This window comes from Brachycentrus maculatus, unplaced genomic scaffold (genome assembly GCF_059751285.1).
Source record: "Brachycentrus maculatus isolate JH-2025_06_01 unplaced genomic scaffold, ASM5975128v1 h1tg000326l, whole genome shotgun sequence".
NCBI lineage: Eukaryota > Metazoa > Arthropoda > Insecta > Trichoptera > Brachycentridae > Brachycentrus > Brachycentrus maculatus.
This window is the reverse complement of record NW_028281075.1, coordinates 2,024,569-2,048,028: the sequence shown is the minus strand read 5'-3', so window position 1 is coordinate 2,048,028 and position 23,460 is coordinate 2,024,569. Positions and strand designations below refer to the sequence as shown.

General features: G+C 31.8%; 1 protein-coding gene across 1 annotated transcript in view; it reads left to right on the top strand.

Annotated features, from left to right (window-relative positions):
- Positions 1-6,101: 6,101 nt before the first annotated feature.
- The window catches only part of LOC148304253 (uncharacterized), a 91,549-nt gene continuing 74,190 nt past the window's right edge, over positions 6,102-23,460 (top strand). The window contains exon 1 of the mRNA XM_088268719.1: positions 6,102-6,839. Within this exon, the coding sequence (XP_088124845.1) occupies positions 6,719-6,839 (121 nt within the window). The 5' untranslated portion in view covers positions 6,102-6,718. The remainder of the gene's footprint in view (positions 6,840-23,460) is intronic.

The window sequence follows — 23,460 nt, the reverse complement described above, 5'->3', positions numbered from 1 at the left end:
CTCTTAGTATAATATCTCATGGCATCCAACAACAAACATTATTTTTTAAATTTGCGTAGTAAGATTTATGATCCGAGAGGATAAATAATACACAGGATATGTTTGAATTTGGCATTTATGTCGTAGGTTGAGGAAGCGCACCATATCGTATTTTGTTTATTTGTTATTGACTTTTGTCTGAAGAGGACGAAATGGTAGATGCCCGGTAGTTAGGTGCGTGGTATGCTAGTTGCTAGTTTGGTTATTTACGCCTTGCTGTACCTGTTGAATGTTTCAGTACCTCTCATCGGATTTCATAGTGATGGTGTAATTTCAAAAGTAATTTCTACCGACATCGAATTGGATTTTAATCACGCGAGCGAATGTAGATAGTGAATATTTTCAGAATAATAAATAAAGTGGTACGGTAGTACCCATTACGTTTTTATCAGCGCGTGAAATGTGATTACCGAAAATATAATCACCGCTGAATTGTTACCACACTTTCGGTTTTCCAGCTAACTGGATCATTCGAAGTGTGGTTAACGTGCCGATGGCTCTTTCCATTGTGCAGAATATGACGTTATTCTCTACATTCTGAAAATCGCAAAGTTAATTTGAAGCTAACAGTAAATAAATAAATATGACTTCGAAATACTGATGAACTGGCCACCCAGCTTATTTTGTACATTAAATGCTTATTTTACTGTTTATTATTATGATTTTTTTCTTCGTGCAGCATTAGAAAGTATATTATTTTGCAATGAAACTATTTTTTACCAACAGAACTTTATAATAAGGATTAAAATCGTAGAATTTGACTTAGATTTGCACCTTTGTTCGGTGACGCAGTCAGCTTCAGTAATTTCAGCTAAGTTAATCATAAGGTATATGATTAATACGTATCACTCAATTTTGGGTGCTTTGCCAAAAAAATATTTTTGGAACAGTTCTATGTAATGCATTTAAAGACATTATATTAATTATATACATATATAATATGTATATATATATATATATATATATATATATATATATATATATATATATATATATATATATATATATATATATATATATATATATATATATATATATATATATATATATATATATATATATATATATATATATATATATATATATATATATATATATATATATATATATATATATATATATATATATATATATATATATATACGAAGGTATATAACCTATTCTGAATTTCCACTTCACTCAACAGATAATAAAGAAAACAACTCACCTGGAGGATGATCATACAACTCAGCGGAGTGTTAATAAATTCATCGTTAGGGTTGAAAGCGGTCTATATTAGGGTGCCAAATATATTATATTTACTAGTTCATATATTTACCTACAAATGCTGATGTAACTTGGAGTATAAGTAATGCGATAGCCATTATTTGATCAAAATTCATATTATTAAACGAGAGTGAATTTTTTATCAATCAAAATGTTTTGTTTGTGGTCTAGGCTCGTATATTCGGCACTAATGATGATCATCGGCTTTCCAAAGGGGACGCGTGCTCCCCGAGATCATTATGTGCTTCACAGGAATGTCATAAATACACTCATTAGTGACCCGAACCTTGGAGATAGATACTTATGTAATAAAAAGTTTTGGGAGTCTGTGGGTTCGGTATTAATATAATGTGTGTACACATCATAAATCCACGGAATTTGTTACGATGCGCACCTCATTGTGCACGGAAGATCTTGCATTGTAAAGCCAAGGTTTAGAGAGTTGCTCTTGATGTTTTTATTAATAAGAGGTCTTGGTTTCTTTTAGATTGATTAGTTACATATACCTTCGTACACTCTCTCTTCTCTTCACAGAATGATAATGAATAGGGTTAATCCATCAAGCTGGATAGAACAAAATGAAGACGTTATTGGCCGCAACGACTAGATCAAAATGTAACAAAAAACGCCGAAGATATTAAAAAGCAATTATAATGCTGTTATTCTATTATTTTCTAGTATAAGGAGTTATGTTAGTTTTGTTACACATTATTTTGGATTTCTACAGGGCACATAATACTCGCCTGGAACAACCTTTTGATATTAAATGTATTTTAGAAAAATGAAAAATCTTCTTTTACATACATTGACAGAAAAGCAGTGCCTATCCTAACTTACCCGCGTGAAATATAAAAACGCAACCAGTACCTACCCTAACTTACTAAGTAGTACCTAGCTTACCTTACTACCTACCTCTACTGCCTACCCTTATTAATTCTCTGAGCACGCCACTGCGCACATATGATGTAACACCAGTCCAAAAAGATGTTTGTCGAATAAATGAAAAACCAGCCCAGGAAAATATTGAAATACTATGGTAAATCCAAGCTGAACTTACACAATTAATGGTGCCTAAACGTGAAAAGAAGGTATTATTGAGTTATTTATTGTAACTGCAGACAGTTGGTAGAATTCCATATCGAATTGTTGGGTAATATATCCAAAATTGAACACACTTTATTTGGTTGAATTCTACATTTATTTATGTATATTTTAATACGTGACGCGTTTCGTCTTCTTAGGACATTATCAAACACTGACTAAAATTATTTACAAAATGTCCTTATACCATATACTAACAACGAAACGCGTCACGTATTAAAATATACCTACATAAATAAATGTAGAATTCAACCAAATAAACCGTGTTTAATTTTGGATAAATTACCCAACAATTTATTATTGAGTTGTTTTATTTATATTTTACGGATGAAATTATTTTGTTGGTTGTCTCATGTTGAGTGACATGAGTTTCCACTTTCACAGTGATTCTTCCCCACGCGGGTTTGTGTTTACCTTCTCGTATCGTGTTAATCTCCGTTCCGTCCCCTCTCCATCACATCGTGTCTCAGATAATAGGACACGCATCGGCAGCCAGTTATTACCGATCCCTTTTAAATTGTTAGAAGGCTCTGATAATAACAGACGTAAGTCGGGAGCCACTTACTGACCCATTGTTCGATATCTCTTGATGAAGGAATGCAGAGTCACTCGTCATTACAAATTAGTTTTTATTGGTTTCATCCTATGCCTCCATAAATTTAATTCAGATACTGTTTAATGTTAATTATTTGTTGCTGTAACCTTTAGCTGAACCAACCTACTGTAAACTTTTGTTTGATTTTTTTCGTCGTGAGCGGTATAGATGATACGGAAATAAATAATACCGGGATACTACAAATCAGTTATGTAATTAATTTATAAAATTAATTACCCAACTGACTATTATGAGTATTTCAATGTTTTAGAATTTACATAGTACATAAACCCTGATGATGACAAATTTCTTGTCGAAACCGTTTGGATAAAGTGTACCAATAAAAAAGTGGTTAAAACAAAGTTGTTTAATTTTATAAAGATTATAAAATGCGCCACAAAGTATCTGCGAAAAACATTCAAGAAAAGAGGTAATTTATTACTAATATATGTTTTATCCTTAATTTTTCCAGAGTACCATGATCGTTACTGATTTTCTTCATTTCCTTTACCATATATAACTGGAGTCAGGAGTGATCACCTGGATTACATATTTAGAATTTATTGGAAAACAAGAAAATGATAAAGGTTATGTTATAAACAACCGTTGCTAAAATTATGAACTGTGTTTGAAAATGATGCAGAATGCATCGAAACACGTGTCGCAGTAGATTTTAAGAAATACTGGTATTTACTATGTAAAAGTTAAGTTAAAATGGATACATTTTACTACAAAGTGACTGCCAAATCAATTGATGAAACCGTTGTATTATTGATATATTTCGATAAAATTTATTGAAAACTTAAAACACAAATAATAAATTAATAATGTTAACATGCTATTTTATGATATATTTCATATTTGGAGTCCGGTTTCTTAAAAAAACTTTTTCGTGATTAACAGATAATAAAGTAAAACGTAAAATAAGATACAATGTTAGAAACATCTGAAATCTACGACCTGAAAGAAAAATGTGCATTAAATGGAAATTAATTAAATTACTGAGCAATGTTGCAAAGTTATGGATGGCCATTGCCAATTAATTGAAATACTATAGATAACAATATAACAACCTTGCAAACAAGAATTTGTGCACGCACAACGGATATGTACACGAGCTCTCATATTCAAGTTCTAATGTTTCTCTTTCTATAATTTTACAGGTAACTGTTTTGATATACAATATTTTGCGTGAATGTTAACACCATTCATGAATAAAAGAAAATCTAGACTGAATATGATATACAGTAATATACGTTCATAAAATTAATTAAAATTAATTAGGGGTATCTTAAACCAACTCACTAGTTGCCAAGTAAATAATACCGATGGCGTCCTTGAATTGATATAAAAAATTGCTGCTTCTTTTTTTTTTGGTAAATTTCTTGGTTTGAAGAAAAAATGGTTACCAGATTCCTACAAAATGATTTGTTATTCAAAACAAACTTGTAAAAATGTATTTACCAATTTTAAAAGTTGTTATGAAAAGATGATATATTCTCTAGTATTTTCATTCGGATACGATGGGATTTTTCTTGTTTATTTTTGCTAGTGCAACTTTGTAGTCAAAGATAATTTGATTTTTAATATTTTGGATATCTCGCTTTTACTAAACGTACGTTAAAAAATCGATTCAATTCAATTAAGTATCACGATGGCCACTTTAATTACCTGAATATTTTAATAAAATTTTGAAAAATCTTTCATTTCGTTGGATTGTAATTAAAAGTGAATCTTTTTTTAAACATTCAATTGTTCTCCTTCTTGTAGATACGACAAATGGCGTGTCTTTAAAATAATCATAGTCCTTAAATAAATAAAATATGTAGTTTTAAAATTTATGGTAGTGTGTAAATTTGTGATGGACATGGAAATATACTAATCGGATCAAGATTCCAATAGGTGCACAAGTTTATTTCGTACACAAATTGCCTCATTTCTGTAAACAATGGTATGAATTTATTACTTTTATTATTACTTAAGAATAAAAGATAGTAATCAGATAATTGATTCCATTTTAATTACCACGAACATTTAGAGTTTGTAAAATTGTCAAATGAATTCCTACTGTGGTTTGTAATTCAGAAATAAATTACTTTTTTCCCAATCTGGTAACATAACACATTCATTGTTTTTGCTGTGGGAGAATTTCTCAATATTTTCAATGGATTGCGTTAGAAACGCGATCATTATTTTGCACTAGATAGCATTTTTCCATTAGCAAGTTATATGTAACTACCATGCAGGCTTGAATCGTTTTGATTTTCTTCTGATTCCGCTTAATTGACATAACAGGACCAGGCACATTTTTCTAATTATCTTACCTTAATTAACTGAAGCGAGCATAAAAATTCGCTTCTTTTTTTACGGTTTTTCTTCCAGAACCCATTAGGGTAGGGGAGAATTCACTACAATGTTTTTAAAAACTTTCAGGGCCTTAAAATTAATCCTAAATAAATGCATACTTTCCCATTCTTTTTTATCACAAACATTATTTTTTTTTAAGCTTGAAAGATATTCCTAGTTAATAATAAAAAAAAAACATTTGAAATTAAGTACCTAATGGAAAAAATGGCAGGAGTCGTTTTCTCGAAAAAATAATACGTACATATGTATTCGCATTTGCGTGAATTTTTGTTTTCATGAATTTTCGTGAACTTAAGTAAATTGCATAAAATAAAAATGAAATTTTTAAAATTCATACTTTTTTTTTCAGTTTTTTTTTTATAAAATCATGGTTTTCAACCTCTGCCTTATTGATATGATAATATTGCCAGTAAAAAAAATTCGTTAAATTGGTAAATTCACTTAATTTTTTTTATCTGCAATGGACTTAATTTTGTGTAGTTTTAATTTTATTGAAATAATACGTATTTTATACATATTTGTTGAAACATATTAACTTTTTAATTTTAATAAAAATACTGTTTATAATTTACTGTGCAAAAGTGTGATAAATTTTAAATATACATTTAACACAAATCAGTGTAACTGCGCCTAATAGTAGGTAGATAGGTGATAAAGTAGGGGTTTATCGAGTTGATGTTGTTACGTGGAACATCTTTTTACCTGGTGCCCGTGTAATTAAGTCGGCTCCTACGAGGTGCGGGTTTTGCCGCGCTTCTGGCGGCGACGCGAGGCTTCCTCGACCGGCCGCGCTCGGAGCGCCCGCGAGCCGTCACAGCGCGTCATACCCGTCATCCGACCGACCATTGCCGATCGAGCGGCCGGCAGCGGTGCTTGTGTGTTGCGGCATCTCGAAATAACGTTGTTTACATTACGATCGCGTATGACAAGGGTTGAAAAAGCGTCCTACCGCGAAATGTGCGAATAAGTGTCCCAACGACTGATACTAACATGAAAGTTAACAAATACATTTAATTAATCAATTGTGTTATTATCGAACATTTTTTTACGCTGTTATAATTATTTTATAGAAGAAAATAACAACCATAACGGACTATTAACGCGCTACTTGGTGTTAATTTTAATAACTTCTGTGTGTGCTTTACCGTTTCTACGAGTTTTTGACCTCAAAAATTGTAACTAGAAACAAGTATCGAAGGATGTTTTTGAAACTTGTCAGTTGTGTTGGTGTTTATTTTTTTTTTATTATACAAACCTAGTGTGATTGGGTGGGTGGATAATATTGTATTCATTCAAAATGTTGGGATTGAGCCGGTAGTTTAAGAGCCAGGAGTAACCCTCATAGTCAAAATGCTAGTGGCCACTCCAGCAGCGCCAAGTCTGGCGGACAGGAAGCCCAGGGTCATCTCGGAGATCAGGAAACCTCACGTGCAGCGGTCACCTTCCTTGGACGACCTTCCTAGACTATCTGGTAAGTCTACAATAACGTACTAATTCTTGATTTAACCTGATTATATGTATTATCGTCGAAGAAAATTGTATGGTGTAATGTAATACCTAATAACGATTGTCACCAAACAGATATAGAATACTTCGTGAATACTGCGCTGTGCCTTTGAACCTTCATTTAGGCCTATGTAATTTCCAACATTATCATTATTATTACACAAATTTCGAACATAGAAAATGCAGAATTCGTACATGTGTTAGGAGTATAAAAGAAACAGTATTCTTACAAACATATGTGCAAAGTTCTAATTACCCATGAGTTTGGTCGCTCGAGCCCTTACATCGCTCTATTTAAAAAAAAAACAAAGGACTCTGGATGTTATTATACCTAACGTTTAGAAGCGTCGAGTAGTTAAGCTATGCCGCACAATAATTCTAGCTACCTCTATAATAATCCATGGCATCAACAGATTACTTCACATTAGTACGTTGAAGGATAATGATAGTTAAAATTTAAAACATTAAGAATTTTAACAATTTGTGCATTGTTGTTGATTTTGTTATTTACCTTTCCATATTGTCAATAATGTTATGAATTCATGGCTGTGGGTGCATTATAGAGCTTAGAACTTCTTATGCATAATTTGTGGTTCTGGATTGTAGGAAATGCGAATCCTAACTGCGGCGAAACGACTTCCTGATTGAAAACTGTAGAAAAAGATATATCTAAGTAAGGTACTTTATACATACCAATTACTTGGTCAGGCAAGTTATTCACCTTCTATGAATTAATTGATAATCCAATTGCTTGCCCAGGAATGGCCGGCATATTTATAGACACATCTAGCCTTCGATGTTCTACGTTTGCTACTTATTTAAAGCGTCGTAATAACAATTATCGATTTTATTACATGTGAGATTATAAGCCGTGAATTAACCCACATTGCTAACCGACCAATGTCCAATTCGTACAGCGGCCTTGTCGGCTAAATATGCCTAAATGGATCAGGGATTGTACGTAGATTGTAATCATTATTGATGAAATCTTCAATTGAAACGTTTTGGCTTCTTGGACACAGGCGGCAGGAACATGGTCTTGTTTATTTTATTACTTACATGCTTGCCTATTTGGGCACACTTCACTGGATGGGTTTGTAGTTCGTACCAGCGAACCAGCGTAGCTGGATAAAGATCTATGTAACTACCAACGACTGGTAGGATATTAGGTACCCAGCGTTTGATTTATGATGTACGATATTATCAAACGATGATGTCCTATGACTATTAAGATATTATATATACAAAATACATCAACAAGAGCGATTCAAATGATTTTTAGTTATACTCGATATAAAAGTCATTTATGTAGTCAATTCCAAAAAATAATTATACACATTTCTTCAGTTCCTGCCATGCCCTAGCTCTAACGTGAATTTACCCACTATTTATTGCATTATGAATACGAGTATAAAAACATACTTTTTACTTTTTTACTGTCTTATATGATTCAACCTATTCTTAAATCATTGTCATTTGATATTATAATATTGTATCTGTATTGTTTTTTTTAACGTTTTCAACACATTTTTTTTTCTAATTGGTGACAGTTTTTTTTTAAATGGTTAAAATTTGTTTATCATCGTATGAAATGTTTAAAAATTCAATTAATACTCGGTCCATCCACATGTTCCTCACGTATTATAGAAGATTTTCATGCAAATTTTATGTTATTTTGATTATTTTATCGCGTCGTGTAAAAGATGTTGTTATCCAGTTTTGTAAGAAAATGGCTGCCGTACAACATCCAAGGCATGTCCCGCGGTCGACCCTCGTCGATACGACGATGAGGATTTGAACATTCCTTTCGTATTCGATCATCCCGATCCGATCAATATCCACGGCCTAATCGCCCACATGATATTTAATATGGTAAATTCAAGCACTCGAATTTATTTTCTAATTCATTAAACAATTCAGTTTTGGGAGGCTCGGATTATTTGTTTTTATGTTTTTCGTTCATTTACCTTTCCATTATTAATGAGTGGTGGGTTTATTTCGTTCGAAGCAATTAATCACTTAAAGTCATGAGATCCATCAACTTCGTATTGTTGATTTAAGATTTAACATATTCATACATAGCTCTTTATAATAATGATAAAAACTTTACTACTCATGGCGTATTATAAATAAATAAACAAAGTGGAGCTTCTTATTGCTTAAATCCGGAAGAAAAAAATATTATATCATATTTATGTTCAAGTGATTGTTAAATTACAAATCGAATTTTAATTCAAGGATCTGAAAGTAAAGCAGTTTAGGCTGATTTTAAATTAAATGTTATTTTTTTGGAAAAATTGGCAAAAATACTCTCTTTTTTTTACTTAATTTTACCACAGGTTTTTGACATCTCTCGTATTTGTCATACTTGGCAGTTTGATTTGTCGCCGAATTTCATTGGTAATCAAATTAGAAGAAGTAACGCAGAAAATTTCAACTTAAAAAAAAATTAAGCTAAAATACTCGTAGATAATCATTTATATTAATCATTTTCTTTTATTGCTAACATATCATACTAAATGATCCGTAAATTATATCTTTTGAGAGTCTCAAATCTTATTCAACGAGTTCCTGCCTCAATGGTGATTGTTAAAGACGATCAGTTATAATGTATGCATGTAAAAACCATTAATTTTCTGCTACCCCCTTGAACTTAACTTGTATAAACATTAATCACAGTGTATATAATACCTATGCGTGGTATGTTCAATGATCGGTGAGTCCGGCTATACTGGTTAATGGTGTATACAATCTTAGTCGTATTTTGATTATTTGGGGGAAATATCCAAGGAGCTTTATTTGGCTTTTGTTCCAATTCATCAAGCATATCGAATACATGTTTTAAAGTCGATAGTTTTTTGTGCAATATATCGTGGGCATACTGGTAAGAAACGTTAACTCTAAAATCCCTGTTATTTAAAGCTTTAGCCTGAATAAAATTCCCGTCATTAAACTTAAAGTTGAATTAACTTTTAAAACCAAATAAATGTGACATTTCAGACTACTTAGTGTATTTGGCCAGTTTGCAGAACGTTGAAAACTTTATAAAACTTTTGCATCATTAAGTCAAAATTGCATATTTTCGTGTTAACGTTTTTTGCCACCCACGTTACCCCACGATGTTTTCTTAATTTAGAACTAACTTTCATACCCACCAAATAATAATTGACTTAAATAAATAATTGACTAAATTTCAAATATTTAATTATGTATTTTTGTTTAGATAGATTAGGTACTATTTTACTAATGTGTCTAAAAGCAACACATTAGGTCACCTGTCTGCAAATTTGACTTCATTCGTCGGCGAATCAAATTGATCGTAAATCTAAGATGAACGAAAAGGTAGATTCCGCCTCGGGGTAAATGATTGCAGATGTATTCTCCTGGCATATCTCAACGTGAAGCCGACGTATTCCACATTAGACGAGTCCTTAATCCTCGCCTACGGAGCATTAGCGAGTCCGCGTCGTCAATCTCTCCTTAAATATTGAGAATTTTATATTATTTATCTGCTAGTTCTCCGGCACACCCACCTGCCTTCCTCTCACTTGCGGTTTCATCACGTCGGGGACAAGGTCGAGCATCTCCGACTCCGAAGATCAGAAGACGATATCTTTGAGAGGAATCAAATTCATACCCGAGATGAGTTGCACTAACCAAATCTGTGTTTCATCGCCCTTTTGTAGCCGGTCTGTGGGATAATTGAATATTTTGTTTTTCAATGTCACGTTTTGCCGAGACGAGAATGCAAACAGAGGCGGATACGGACCCAGGGTACCTGTGCCAACTTTTGGCGCAATATTGATGAATCTTATTACATGTCGTATTTCGATATCCGTGATGGTCTGATGAATGATTTGTTTATTTGCATTTTTCCAGTAAATCTCCTTATTTGAATCGTTACTTATTGAAAAGTAGGCTGGTTTGTTCATCTGGTTCATTTATAGGTTTTGATTTATAATTAATAAAATGGTGTTTGATTTTATTTTAAAAATGTCAGTTTTATATCTTCATTAGGTGCATGTATACCAACTATTTCGACTCTTGGTATTCCCTTTTTCAAGCATTTGGTGTTCCTGATCATGCTTGTCTTCTCGAGTCTTACGAGATTTCTACGTCCACAACATTCGCATCACTTTCGAAGCCAATGAACGTTCGTTTATTCATTGCCCGCACATGCCACAACCATCTAAATATATAATTGTCCTTTCATAACTAAAAAATAAATATGGACAATATGCTTTATTATGTTATTGTACTCAAACACTGGCATAACCCCCGAAGTTGAAATGGTATACGTTACACATTGTTATAAAGTGATCACTTGCCAGCCAATGCTAGATCATTAGCTTTGTGTGAGCTCAGACTTCTATATTCCCATCCTACAGAAAGATTCTTCGTCTCTGTTGAGACACATAATACAAGTCAGTATTATTCCAAATTATTTGTTTATTTTAAAATCAATTATTGTAAGCTGTACGATTAATCAATTGTACGTCGATTATTTTTTCGCTCTGAAAATATTTTATTTCTTTTTTCATGTGCAAATTTCAACATGGAATGTTTTGCATAGGAGAAAAACGAATGTATTTGAAAGTGCTCTTTTATAACGTGGATTATTTTAAAGTGCACTTCTACAACGTCGGATTATTTAAAAGCAATGCCTAAAACTTCAAGAATCGTTTTTACTTGATAAAGAATACCAGTAAGCAGGTTTTATATTCAGATCAGCTGTTCTCTGGGTGCCATTCAAATGAGTAGCTATTGAAATATCCTTTGAAAGCGTCGAGCTCTATTAGTTGAATTACGAAATGCCCTTTTCTCTCCAATGCTAATGGTATGTACAACCGAACATGATTCCGGTACGAACTTACACACTTAACCTCTAGCGGGCACGATTCAAAAAGTACCGCGATCGACAAAATTCAAGTATTTTAGTCCTCATTATAAGTTGTTCCTTTTGGCGAGTTCCCTAATGGCTTCAGGGCCTCCGAGTCCTAATGATGGCAACTGCGAGTGTCCTAAAGCGAGTCATTTGGTGTGTGGGTTAAGTACACAATATAGAAAGTTTATTCCCAAAGTAAACTATTTGAGACTCATCATTTCGAAAGTTTCTTTAAAGAAATTATTGGAATCTTGTTATTGAGGGAGTGTGTGGTTTAGGCATAGGTTCGACAAACATTAGGGTACTTTATTTGGTAATCCATATGTCCATAAAGATTACGTACTTCGAAAATTACCTATTTCCAAGCAGGAAAGTTAAAAAAACAAACACGATTTTCACCTGTCGCTCTCGGTACGAAAGGCCTCGGTAATTAAAAAAAATCTTTTTTAAGTAATAATCATATCAAGTAATTTATCATATGTAAATATCCGCCTTTCTTATCAGTTAACAGTAATAAATTCTATAATAGTTCATTAATCGTGTAAGCTTAGTTTTACAATGTAATATTGAAAGAATTTGAGATTACTGTACTATCGTTACAACAAAAGGAGCCGCAGAAGGTCAAATAATGTTTAAAACGTATATCCTATTATGTTTGTCTGGCATTGAATTGAATTGTGCTAATACGATAAGGTGAAAGAATGGGTATTAATATTAAAATGTGTAGAGTACGTACTTAAGATTTCGTATTCATATTATTGATATCGTTAAACACGCTTCGGATTTTAGTGAACTAATCGTCGTTTGCAATCATTTGTATTTGTATATTTTGCGCACTTTATTGTTTGAGCAAAATGATGTATTGTTGAATGTTGATTTCATCGACAATGGCACTCTGAGCATTCCTTTGAAGTCATTTCTTTTTGTTTACAGAGAGCCTCGCAAAACAAATATTGGTGTAGAGAACTTGGAGAAGCCTCGACTTATTACTCAAAAGAATAAACATGTTATTCGTGTAATGCTCTTTGCACTTCGTTAACGACATTGGTCAGATACTCTTCTTTTCTTTAATAAATTCTGTTGCTAATGGACCATTAGGTGTCACTACGTATTCTGTTGAATTCATCGCCCGAGTGTACATTTTACTCAGAGTGTATTTAGATACTCTAATTTCTTTAATAATACACACTTTGTTACTAGTTTGTAAAAAACATATACTTCCAAATACCTTCAAAAATCAGTCGAGGCAAGGTTGGCACTTGAAACTAAAAAATAATGTTCGGTTGGACAAATGTAGGAAAATAATACAGGAAACTTTTGTTATAGGTGAATTTGTGCCAATAAACTTTTAGATTTTCATAAAGATTGTATGTACAAATATAGCAACAACAAAAAAACGATAGCTATAATAGTTCATAGAGTAATTGCTCATCAATAAAGACTATGAAACCAGAGCAGAATACCTCACTGTTCAGGGTTGGTATATTATCAGATCGATGGATTACATCCGCCTTTCCGTCATATTTGCTAACAATACATGAGGTCTCGGATTTCAATCCCCGTCTGGATTAATATAAAAATTATTAAATTATAAAATACGCTATTCTAACTAGTAATTGAAGTTAAAGACTTGTCACGCGATAGTGTTAATTAAAATCAAGATAAAATGCATTTTTCATATGTAATTGTCACACACGATTAAAAATAGAATATCCATATAGGATAAGCGGAAATTGGATAATATTATGAGTCACAGTATTAGTATGGTAGATATTGTTTTCAATTATTCCCCAAATGTGTTCACGTAAAACACAAATCATTGTTCAAATCTGTTTTTATCTTTGGATATAAATATGTAATGCATTTTCTACCATATCATATTTTTTGGCAGTACATATTCTTAATGTAAATACCTGAAAGGTAAGTTCGTATGCATAAAAACGCATAATGTAATTTATAAGATTTTTTTAGACGAAGTGCATGTGCGAGTGTAAAAGCAAATCGTTTAATATTGGTTGTGAGTCTATAAAAATGAGATGCAATCAGAAATGCATCAACGTATAAAGAGTTGTTGCATTTCTGTTCTTGCAAAAAGCCGGTTCCCGAGTCGTTTAATACTAAACTTGTACCTTATAATACTATGAAAGGAGTGGCTTGAAACCACACGACGTGTTCTGTGAGAGAATTTCAAGAAAAACTTAGTACGAATAGTCCTGACTGAATCGCTTAATCTGAAAAGTTAATTAGGTGCTATCGGTTTAAGGGATCAACTCAACATCCAATAATTCAATACTAATCTAAACAATTGACATATTTTCATAGTTACGATTCACGAAAGACATATAATGTTAATATAATTTTATGACTTCGTACACCAACGTTTTTCTTGTGGCTTATTATGTTATACTGTACTTACTATGACTATGTACATGGAATACCTTATGTAACGCTGTACGCGTGCTGCAAAGAATTCAGCGTTTGCGTGACAGTTCAAAGATTCAAGTTTAATTTGTCATACATACATGTCTCTCTTATTAATAAAGGTAACTATTTACGGATAAACAAAAGAATAGTATCAATAATAAAATTGTATATTTGCTAATAATACAATAAATATGTTTAAGTGTGATAATTTTGTATTCTGTCATTCATGATTTATTAGAATCAATCTTCTTCCATCTTGTAATATTGTCATTAACCTATAAAAGCTATCGGCGAATTGGAGATGATATCAGTCTCTAACTTTTTTAGCCTACATTATTGAATAATTAACACAATTATAATAATTGCAACATTCCAAATAATTGTACGCAATTGAAATGCTCAGACGTTAATTCATTAATTGATAAATTGGCAATGTCACCCTGTACCAATTCTTTTACTAGTTGAAATCACAATTTCTCTAGAAATTAGATCAGACATCAGATGTTCTCAACATTACGACGTTTCTCTCGATTGGCATTGATCTTTCTACTTCATCCGTGTCAATATTTGAATTTTCACATATCTATTAGTGTGTCAAATTATACTCTATTTGTTGATATTTTTACATACATTTTTTACCTTCGAATTTAAAATAGATCCTTTCGGTTACTTGATTCCAGACAATTTAAAATTATCGTTTGATTTTGAAGGGCATTTTAATTCATCAAATAAATAAATCGGCAAGAATAATGGTTATTTTTTTATCATTCGCGCTTCTTACAAGTACCTACTCATTATAAAGGCGAAAAAGATCAATGCTGTTTTTGTCGAGATCTTTTTACTATGATTTTTTTTATGAGTTATGGTAATAGGAATTAAAATGTCATTCCAAGTAACAAGCGTAAGTTTTAAACGCTTCGGATGCAAGAGTAACGTCTGTATTAGTACTCCGGGTGTGTTAGGGTCAACTTTGATGGAATTTAGATCAACTCATCACATACAAGTGGCTATGGTGATGTTACACATAATTACTATTTAGGCACATGATAAATAGTGTATCATAAGCCGTACAATTAAGCGTCACTAAGACGAAGCAAGTGACAGTCCGTCTTCTTCATCACAAAGGCAAGGCAGATGTGGAAATTCCCCATGAACAACCCATACCCGACCATCCTACCCGATCCTCACACAAAGTTGAATACGTATAATATAAACCCTTTCAATAAATATAAGCCTTTTGGTAAGTAAGCAAATAATAAATGCAATTCCAATATTTTAAAAAGAAACTTCGATATCAGGGATTGCATGAGATTCAAACAAGCAAAAAATATAGTTTTGAAATTATATGCTGCGTATGCAGCCGCTTACACTTTATCGTTAATAAATGTACAATACATTTCAAAATACGGTGCAAATAATAATTTCAAAAATACTATTGTATTTGCTTTATTTTAAAAGATAAATATGTGCATTATTTATTTGTATTTTATACTATTTTCGTAGGCACTGTGGCGTAATGGGTAGACGTTCGACTGCGAAAATGGCGTCGCGGATTCGATTTCCTCCAATTGCAAAATAAATTCAAGAAAAAAATATTATTAATTGCTCTGGGTGTTGTGACGTATTTTTCACATCTACCTTCCCTATCCTTACTATCCTACCTGCAGACAAGCCTCTAAAATAGAGGCTTTGTTTGTTTTCCCTTTTTTTAAAGCGGGCATTATTGAAAATATGAATCAATTTGTGGTAGAGAGGGATAGAACGTAGGCACTCTATCCCACAGCCCGCAACATAGGATCATAACCCGACTAAAAAACGTATGGAATGTATTTTGAGAATCGATTATACTCGTACAATCATTATTATGTCAGCACTAGTTACTAAATGATTACTTTATCTAGATAAATGCTATTACTAGCGTTTAAACTCTAACCTTTGCTTTCCACGTTATGATATGGCACCAAATTACAACAATACTTATAAAATATCATGTCCAGATTGCAGATACGACTAAAACCATGTTAATTGGTCAACCGGCAACGTGTGGTCAAGGCCCAGTTGTGAAAATGCCTGCTTGACTTGTGACTGACACGTACTGATGTAGCCCATAGCTGATTGTTCGGCACTGAGAGGTACTCTGTTTATACGGCTCTAAGTACAAACAAAAAATACTCGAGTACAAAATATAAAAACATAAAAATAAGTAGGTAATTATTTAAGCACAATGTACCAAGTACCTAAATATTTTTATTATTTTTTGATAGTGATAGAAAGAGAATGGAGTGGTTTCAAGTAGTGTAGGATGATCAAAAACATATTTTTATTCAAAAAGTCGCTAGGTCTAGTCAGAAAACGGATTGATTTTGTCATTAATATCGAGTAATGAATCAATATTCTACATTAAAGGCAAAATCAACAATAAAACGCCACCGTCGCCAATATCGGGTTCAAAATACATATAACTTTAATAAGGTAATAAGGGTTTAATTAAAATTGCCTTGATTTGATTCCTGCGTGGATCAGATTTAAAAATTATCGTGTTGTTTTAGATAGGTTGGTATCCTTCGCTCAAATATTCGTTGAAGGAAGCAAGTAAAAATAAGTTTAATATGAATTGTAAAAAAGTATTTCGTAGGATTCCAATACTTTACAATCAAATGCGACATTAAATATTCGTTGAAGGAAGCAAGTAAAAATAAGTTTAATATGAATTGTAAAAAAGTATTTCGTAGGATTCCAATACTTTACAATCAAATGCGACATTTTTTTAAAAATCTTTATTTTGTAAAAATTAGAATTTCTATAATTTTAATTTGTTCTCTTAGCTAATTTTCTTGAAATGTGAATTGATAGAAAATTTATATAAAAATATCCATGTATAGTGAGTAATTAATTATAATGAATTAATTTCATGAGTGTCTATAATTTGCAGATGTTAGGATAGAAAGTATGTATTCTCATACGTAGAAATTCAAGGAAAGTATAGGTAGGTGGGAAATATTCATCCATTATATCGTTATTTCAACTCCACAATCACAAGACCATTAGCAACTAAAAAGAAAAGCTGTTTGAAAATGTTGACGTGTTTTTTTTTAATTTTTCATACAAGTTTAGAATCACCGCTGTCACTGTTTCAATTTAACATATAAACTAGTAAGCGATATGCTAAAAAATAATTATGAAGTAGTAATGAGGACTGGTTAAATAATAAGGTTGAGTCTTTAGACTTGGCTTCACATACGGTGTTTGAAAACGATGCGGAATGCATCGAAACACATGTCACAATGGATTTTAAGAATTAGTGGTATTTGCTATAAGCAAAACATAAACTAAAAGTAAGGATTTTCAATCCGTTTTTTTTATGAATAGAAACGAAAGTTAATATATTTGGGCAAAAATCTCCCATTTTAAACCTACCTTAATATTTTTGAGATGTTATTTTACTTACCTAATTGGGCAACTTTGTAAAGACAGACATTGGACACATTATGAAAATAACATTTAATTAACCAATGTCTAAAATCGACTTTCGCTTGCTTATCTTATTTTTATTTAAGCTTTTTTGGTCATTATTCAATCCGAGCTTTTTAATATCTATATATTAGTTTGTCGTTGTTCAAAAATGGCTTCGTGCATTTTTCCTTACCGCAGTTGATAGGTATGTATTATTTTATTTGAGTCGTAATTATACGGGATAAATTTATTGTATAACGTGATGCGCGCTTTTTTCCTCATTGTCCTTGGTTATGGACCATTCGGAAACGCCTATTTAGCTTTCATTAAACGCAACAAAATTATTAACTTTGGATACTCGATTTGGTACACAATTTTCGTTAATCTTTATACGCCTTTCAAATCTACAGCCCACTGTAGTTACTACTCGTATCTCATTATCTTCAGTATACAATCATCTTGATATACCCTTCGTATACATATATTTTTAGTTTGTATTGCTTAATATCTGATCCCGTGCCATACCCAGTAAGAGGGACACAATTATAAAAGAACATCCCGTCTGGACTCCGTCCCAAATAAAATAAAATCCCGCGGTCCAACATTCGTCCTTAATCCTGGGTCTGGAAGGCAAACCCGCTTCGAGGTAAGGAATATTTTTTAATGTTAATGTCACCCATCGCAGATTATCGAAAATTGATAACTAAAAATGATAAGATCACTTATGTAAATCTTGCGTTAAGTTTTTTGCTCCACCTTAAACCAAAATTGATGAAATAAACCACCGTAAGATTAGCTTTCGGCACGCCAACTCGTTTTGTGTCTTATCATTGGTCAAGATATAAGTGTTCTTGCGTTTAAGATAATATTGTAATACAGCCTATGTTTCTGTGTTTCGGTGTAATTTTGCACTAAGATACGTGTAGGATATCGTTCGATACTAAAATGAAATATCAATAATTTTTATTATTATTCTTCTTCAAATTGTCGCGAATGCGATCATTATCAACTATAGTATTTTTAAAGGGTTAAAAACGACCAAAATAAAGTTATCTTTTTTTAAATTCAAAATTCAACATTCAAAATAATCAGGTAAAAATGTTTAGGGATCGTCAACACCGCATAGCACGTCTCCAGCCGGCCCGTGCCATGCACTTATTTTTCTTCATGAACACCACCTACATTTTAAGGTTTAATTTAAAAAAATATATATTTCTAGGAATAAATATACCAACAGCAACCAAAAAAAACTTTTTTGTCGAGGTAAATAGGTTTTTCCTTAAGTATTCTTAGTTCTACTAATAGGATATTATGTACTATTGTTTTATAGAAATAATAAACATGAACCTACTTCTACCTATCCTATTATTACACTAGTAGGTATTCCATCCTCGTGGTGAGTTTTAACTTAACTATTCTAGCCGTAGTTTGCTGATCTGCTTCATTACTTAGTATTCCAGCACACACTCCTAGTGGCACATGCACGTGCTGAGAACGTGAAGACATCTAACAATCATCCTGTCACCAACTGACGAGTGTTTTCCTATTGTTTGCACGCTCATTCATGTAAATCTTCTCTAAAACATCGATATCGGTCCTAATAAACGAAGTTGATTCACGAATGTGGCATTTATGGTATTTTTAGTGTTTTTTTTAGCAATATAAAGCGTTATTGAACCAGGATTTCACGTTGATTTCTAAAGATATATAATAGAATAGCTTCTTCGAAACATTCATTAATCAAGGTATTTCTATGTTAAATCAGTTAATCCAAATCTCATTATCTCTTGAAAGTCAGTGTACATGCACAACAATATTCTATTGTTTTTATATGCGCTGTCACGATTTTTATATTGTTCATAAAGTATTTATTACTCTTTGGTTCGTAATAACTAATATCCATATAGTTTTACATATTAGACAACAAAAATATCAAAATATTTATTTACCGACAACTCCTAGATACATATCAGATTGTAAATCAGACAAAACCCTTTGCCAGACAGTGAGTGAATACAAATAAGTAACCATGGAATTAGTATAATATTGTCATCACTCACCTATCAAAATAATCCCCAAGACGTCGGTTTACCATTGTGTACTCATATTATCACGACCGGTTCTAGTCCTGCGCTCACCTTCTAGTATAGTTATACCTTCTAAACTTATAAGGGTGGCTCTATTCCCACGACACAGGGTAGTTTTGGGACCTCATTATTCACACACGTCAGTGGCAGAAGCTAAGGAATTATTAATGTTTTTATTTCGACCGTGTCGTAAACTGTTTGTATTATTTCCCCGAACATCGCATGTTCAATTCCTACTATCGAGAAATATGACCATGGCCCAGACTACATATTTCGAAACAAGAAAAATGCCATGTTTTCGAATCAGAGTTTATTGAATCTTTTTTAAGATTTTCATGCATTTTATATCGGTAATAAACTAGAACATTTTTTTTGTTTTTTTCTTCTTTTGATTTTATTTGATGTTTTCAAAATAATATGTCTAATAGTGTGCATTTTGTTTCGTATTATAAACAATAGATTCTTTGATCAATCCTTCGTTTGGTATATAAAAAAAACATATGTTTCTTTAATATGCAGTAACCAGTATTAGTAAATTTGAAATAAACATTACTTTTGGTGATATCTTATAGGTTCGTCTCAAACGTATTTCAGATATATCTCCGTTAGCACAATTGACTGCATTGTTGACTCAACAATACCTCGACTCCCGCTGGTATTACGTTTTTTGCTGATTCTGGACATAAATCCTGCAACCTTTCTTTTATAGAAATTCCTTCAAATTGTAAACTTTGTAATAAAAAGAACCTTATTCGTAGATATGTGTCCACATACATATATGTATGTACATATGTGTCGATGTATATATACATACTTGTGTATCTGAAATGAAGGGCTCCTTGCACCAAAATATGAGTGTTCCTATAGATTAGCACATCACGTGTTGTACTTACTTGCTCTTACATCGATTAAAAAATAAAGTAAAACCACTTACACGCTCAATTTTTTTGTGGCATCTTACATTATCTTCAATCTTTTTCACACAACACTAAAAAACGATGAAGCAACGAAACCAAATGTTATTATAAAATTGTTACCAATATTTTAATTTATTCAGTATAAATTATTCAAATGACAATTTCATTCACCATTAGCTGAAGCAATGGATGTATGATACGTACATACTCGTACACACATTGGATATTTCGCAAATAAATACATACTTGCGTGTGCAATTCCAGAAACAGTTTCTCCAGTATTAGACTAATAAATGGCTTTCTCAACTTCCATTAGCGTGTACGATTGAAAAATAAATAACAGTTAATTTTCATGACATGGAAGAGCTCGCAATGCGAAACGGACAGACAACTCATAGGAGGCACATCATTAGTAGACCGATAATGTGACAGGAAAGGTTACAATAATATTATGCTGATGAGGAGACAACAGGAAGACACTAAAAGCAAATGAGATTGGAATACATAGGCTCTCCCGTATTACGCGAGCAAATAATTCATTACCTACCGCTCTTTGCTTTTTCTCAAAAAGTAAATTGAAAAACGTAATTTTGAACGAAGTAAAGAAAAGCAGTTTTTTTTAAAAATAATTTTGCTGTCGAGTTTTTAAATCATATTTTCTATCAAGTTATTAAAGTATATAGGCAGATCGGCAAATTTGTGGTTAAATAGGCCAAAAAATATTCCAACCAACTACGAAAGTTGTGTAAATCTAAGCTAATCTTAGTGTTGTCGTGATCGTAATTTAAATAATAACACAGTAATCAATGACCAGTCTTATATTCGGTATAATGATAATCTGTCAGTTCAGAATAACATATTTATCAAGTATAATAATTTATTTATGGATTTGGCGTTTACTTTGTAGAACTCCATTTTAATTTATGTATTTAAAGTTAAATAAAAAACTGATTATTTAAGTCTACTTTTTTTATTTATAAAAAAAAACAAATAAAAATAAATTTTGTGACAATTGTTTCGTCTAGTTATGGCATAGTCAAACGAAACATTCGTTTCAAAATGCCATACCTAGGCGAAACAATTGTCACAAAATTGATTTTTATGTGTTTTTTTAAAAAATAAAATACAAATTATTAGACTAAAAAAATCAGTATTTGATTTAACATTTATTACATCTTTCTGAGCCTAATTCTAGAATTGCGGTCATAATTTATGAAATGATATAGCTAAGCGCATTTAAACTATGAAATTTTGTATTAATTTGTATTCTTATTTTCTATTATTTTTTGTTTGTACATAAAAATAATACCTGACACTGGCAGAAATATCCTTTCACTGGGTGAATGCCAAATAAATAATTAATAATAGGAATTAAAAAAAATACTGCTCCAAATATATCCAAAAAGAGATCAAAATATTATATTTAAATAATCAAGTTGAAAATAATATTACATATAAATAATAAAATTATATATTATAAAATAATATATAAAAAGGGCTAAAAAGGTACACCCCGCAAATTACTTCGTTTGTCAAAAAAATAAACTGTCATTTAAAATTTTTAACACATGGTTGGGTATTCCCGACACTGGGTACACGCCCCAAGGGGTCTAAGTGCTGGTAATCGTTTGCAAATAAACCAACCCAAAAATTGAACAACTCGCGCAGTCATTTCCATTTTAAGCATTCCGTCACCTTTTTTTACCATACATGATTATTCGTACTTGTACGTTTTGTGGTTCCTTTTTTTTACCTTACTTGGGGCAAACACTTTCGCTGACAATGAATTTTTCGAGTGCAGATTCAATACTTTTGTTCTCGATTGTTATAAAGTATTCTCAGGCCAAATTTTCGTACGCCAGTGATGAAACGCATTTTCATTGCAACATACTGCTGTTTATTGGAATAAATTAAGATTGAATATTATACGTAGTTCACGCATAGTTATACTTTTTATTCATTAAATATTGAAACACATTTTTTCTTACAAAACCATACAAGTTTTAACGTCTTTGATAGGCTATATACGAATTTTAGCATTTGGATAAAAAAAACGCTTAATATTAGCATATTTCTTCAGAATACGCTTGATGACCTTCGAATGCGAGAATTTTGAATCAGAATTAGAAGTAAAATAGTTGACCAAGTTTTCTGCCATCCATTGTGGTTACAAAACACTGTTTATTTTATTTATGTATTTAAACATGTAATATTTATACAAATTTTATTATTTTAAATATTATTTGGTTTCTTTGATTGTCAATAATGCAGTATTTTTCAATTGCTTCAGGAACATAAGGAAATCTTTACACCATAAACATTTTATATTTACCTATTTTTTGCATTTCTGTTATTACTATGTTCTGTTTGACTCTTAACGGAATGAGGTCTGACAGTAGAACACGTCGGATGTTATACTTAATTTACAAAAAAAAACAGTACAATTTTAATTTTCCTGTGTCTGATCATTTTGTGGTTATTTTATTATTTTATATTACAAGTTACACGCCATACACAACAAAAAGCATTGAATTCAAATCAAGCATAAAAATAATCAATGGTGATCACTTTATTAACTATTATTTTCCATTCTTCACGTACATACTCGTATGTAGGTTACATGCATGTATTTTGATGACGATTGGCCTCTTTGTGATTATTGCACTCGTTGCATCCCTGGTCGGTCCTTGCTATGTAAATATGTACCTACTTATCATGTTTTTTTAGAGATTAAGAGTTGAAAGGTGCCAGATAATTATATTTCACACAATCGCTTTACAACTTTGTCCTTCCTTGCGTGAATTATTATTGTATGTCCGG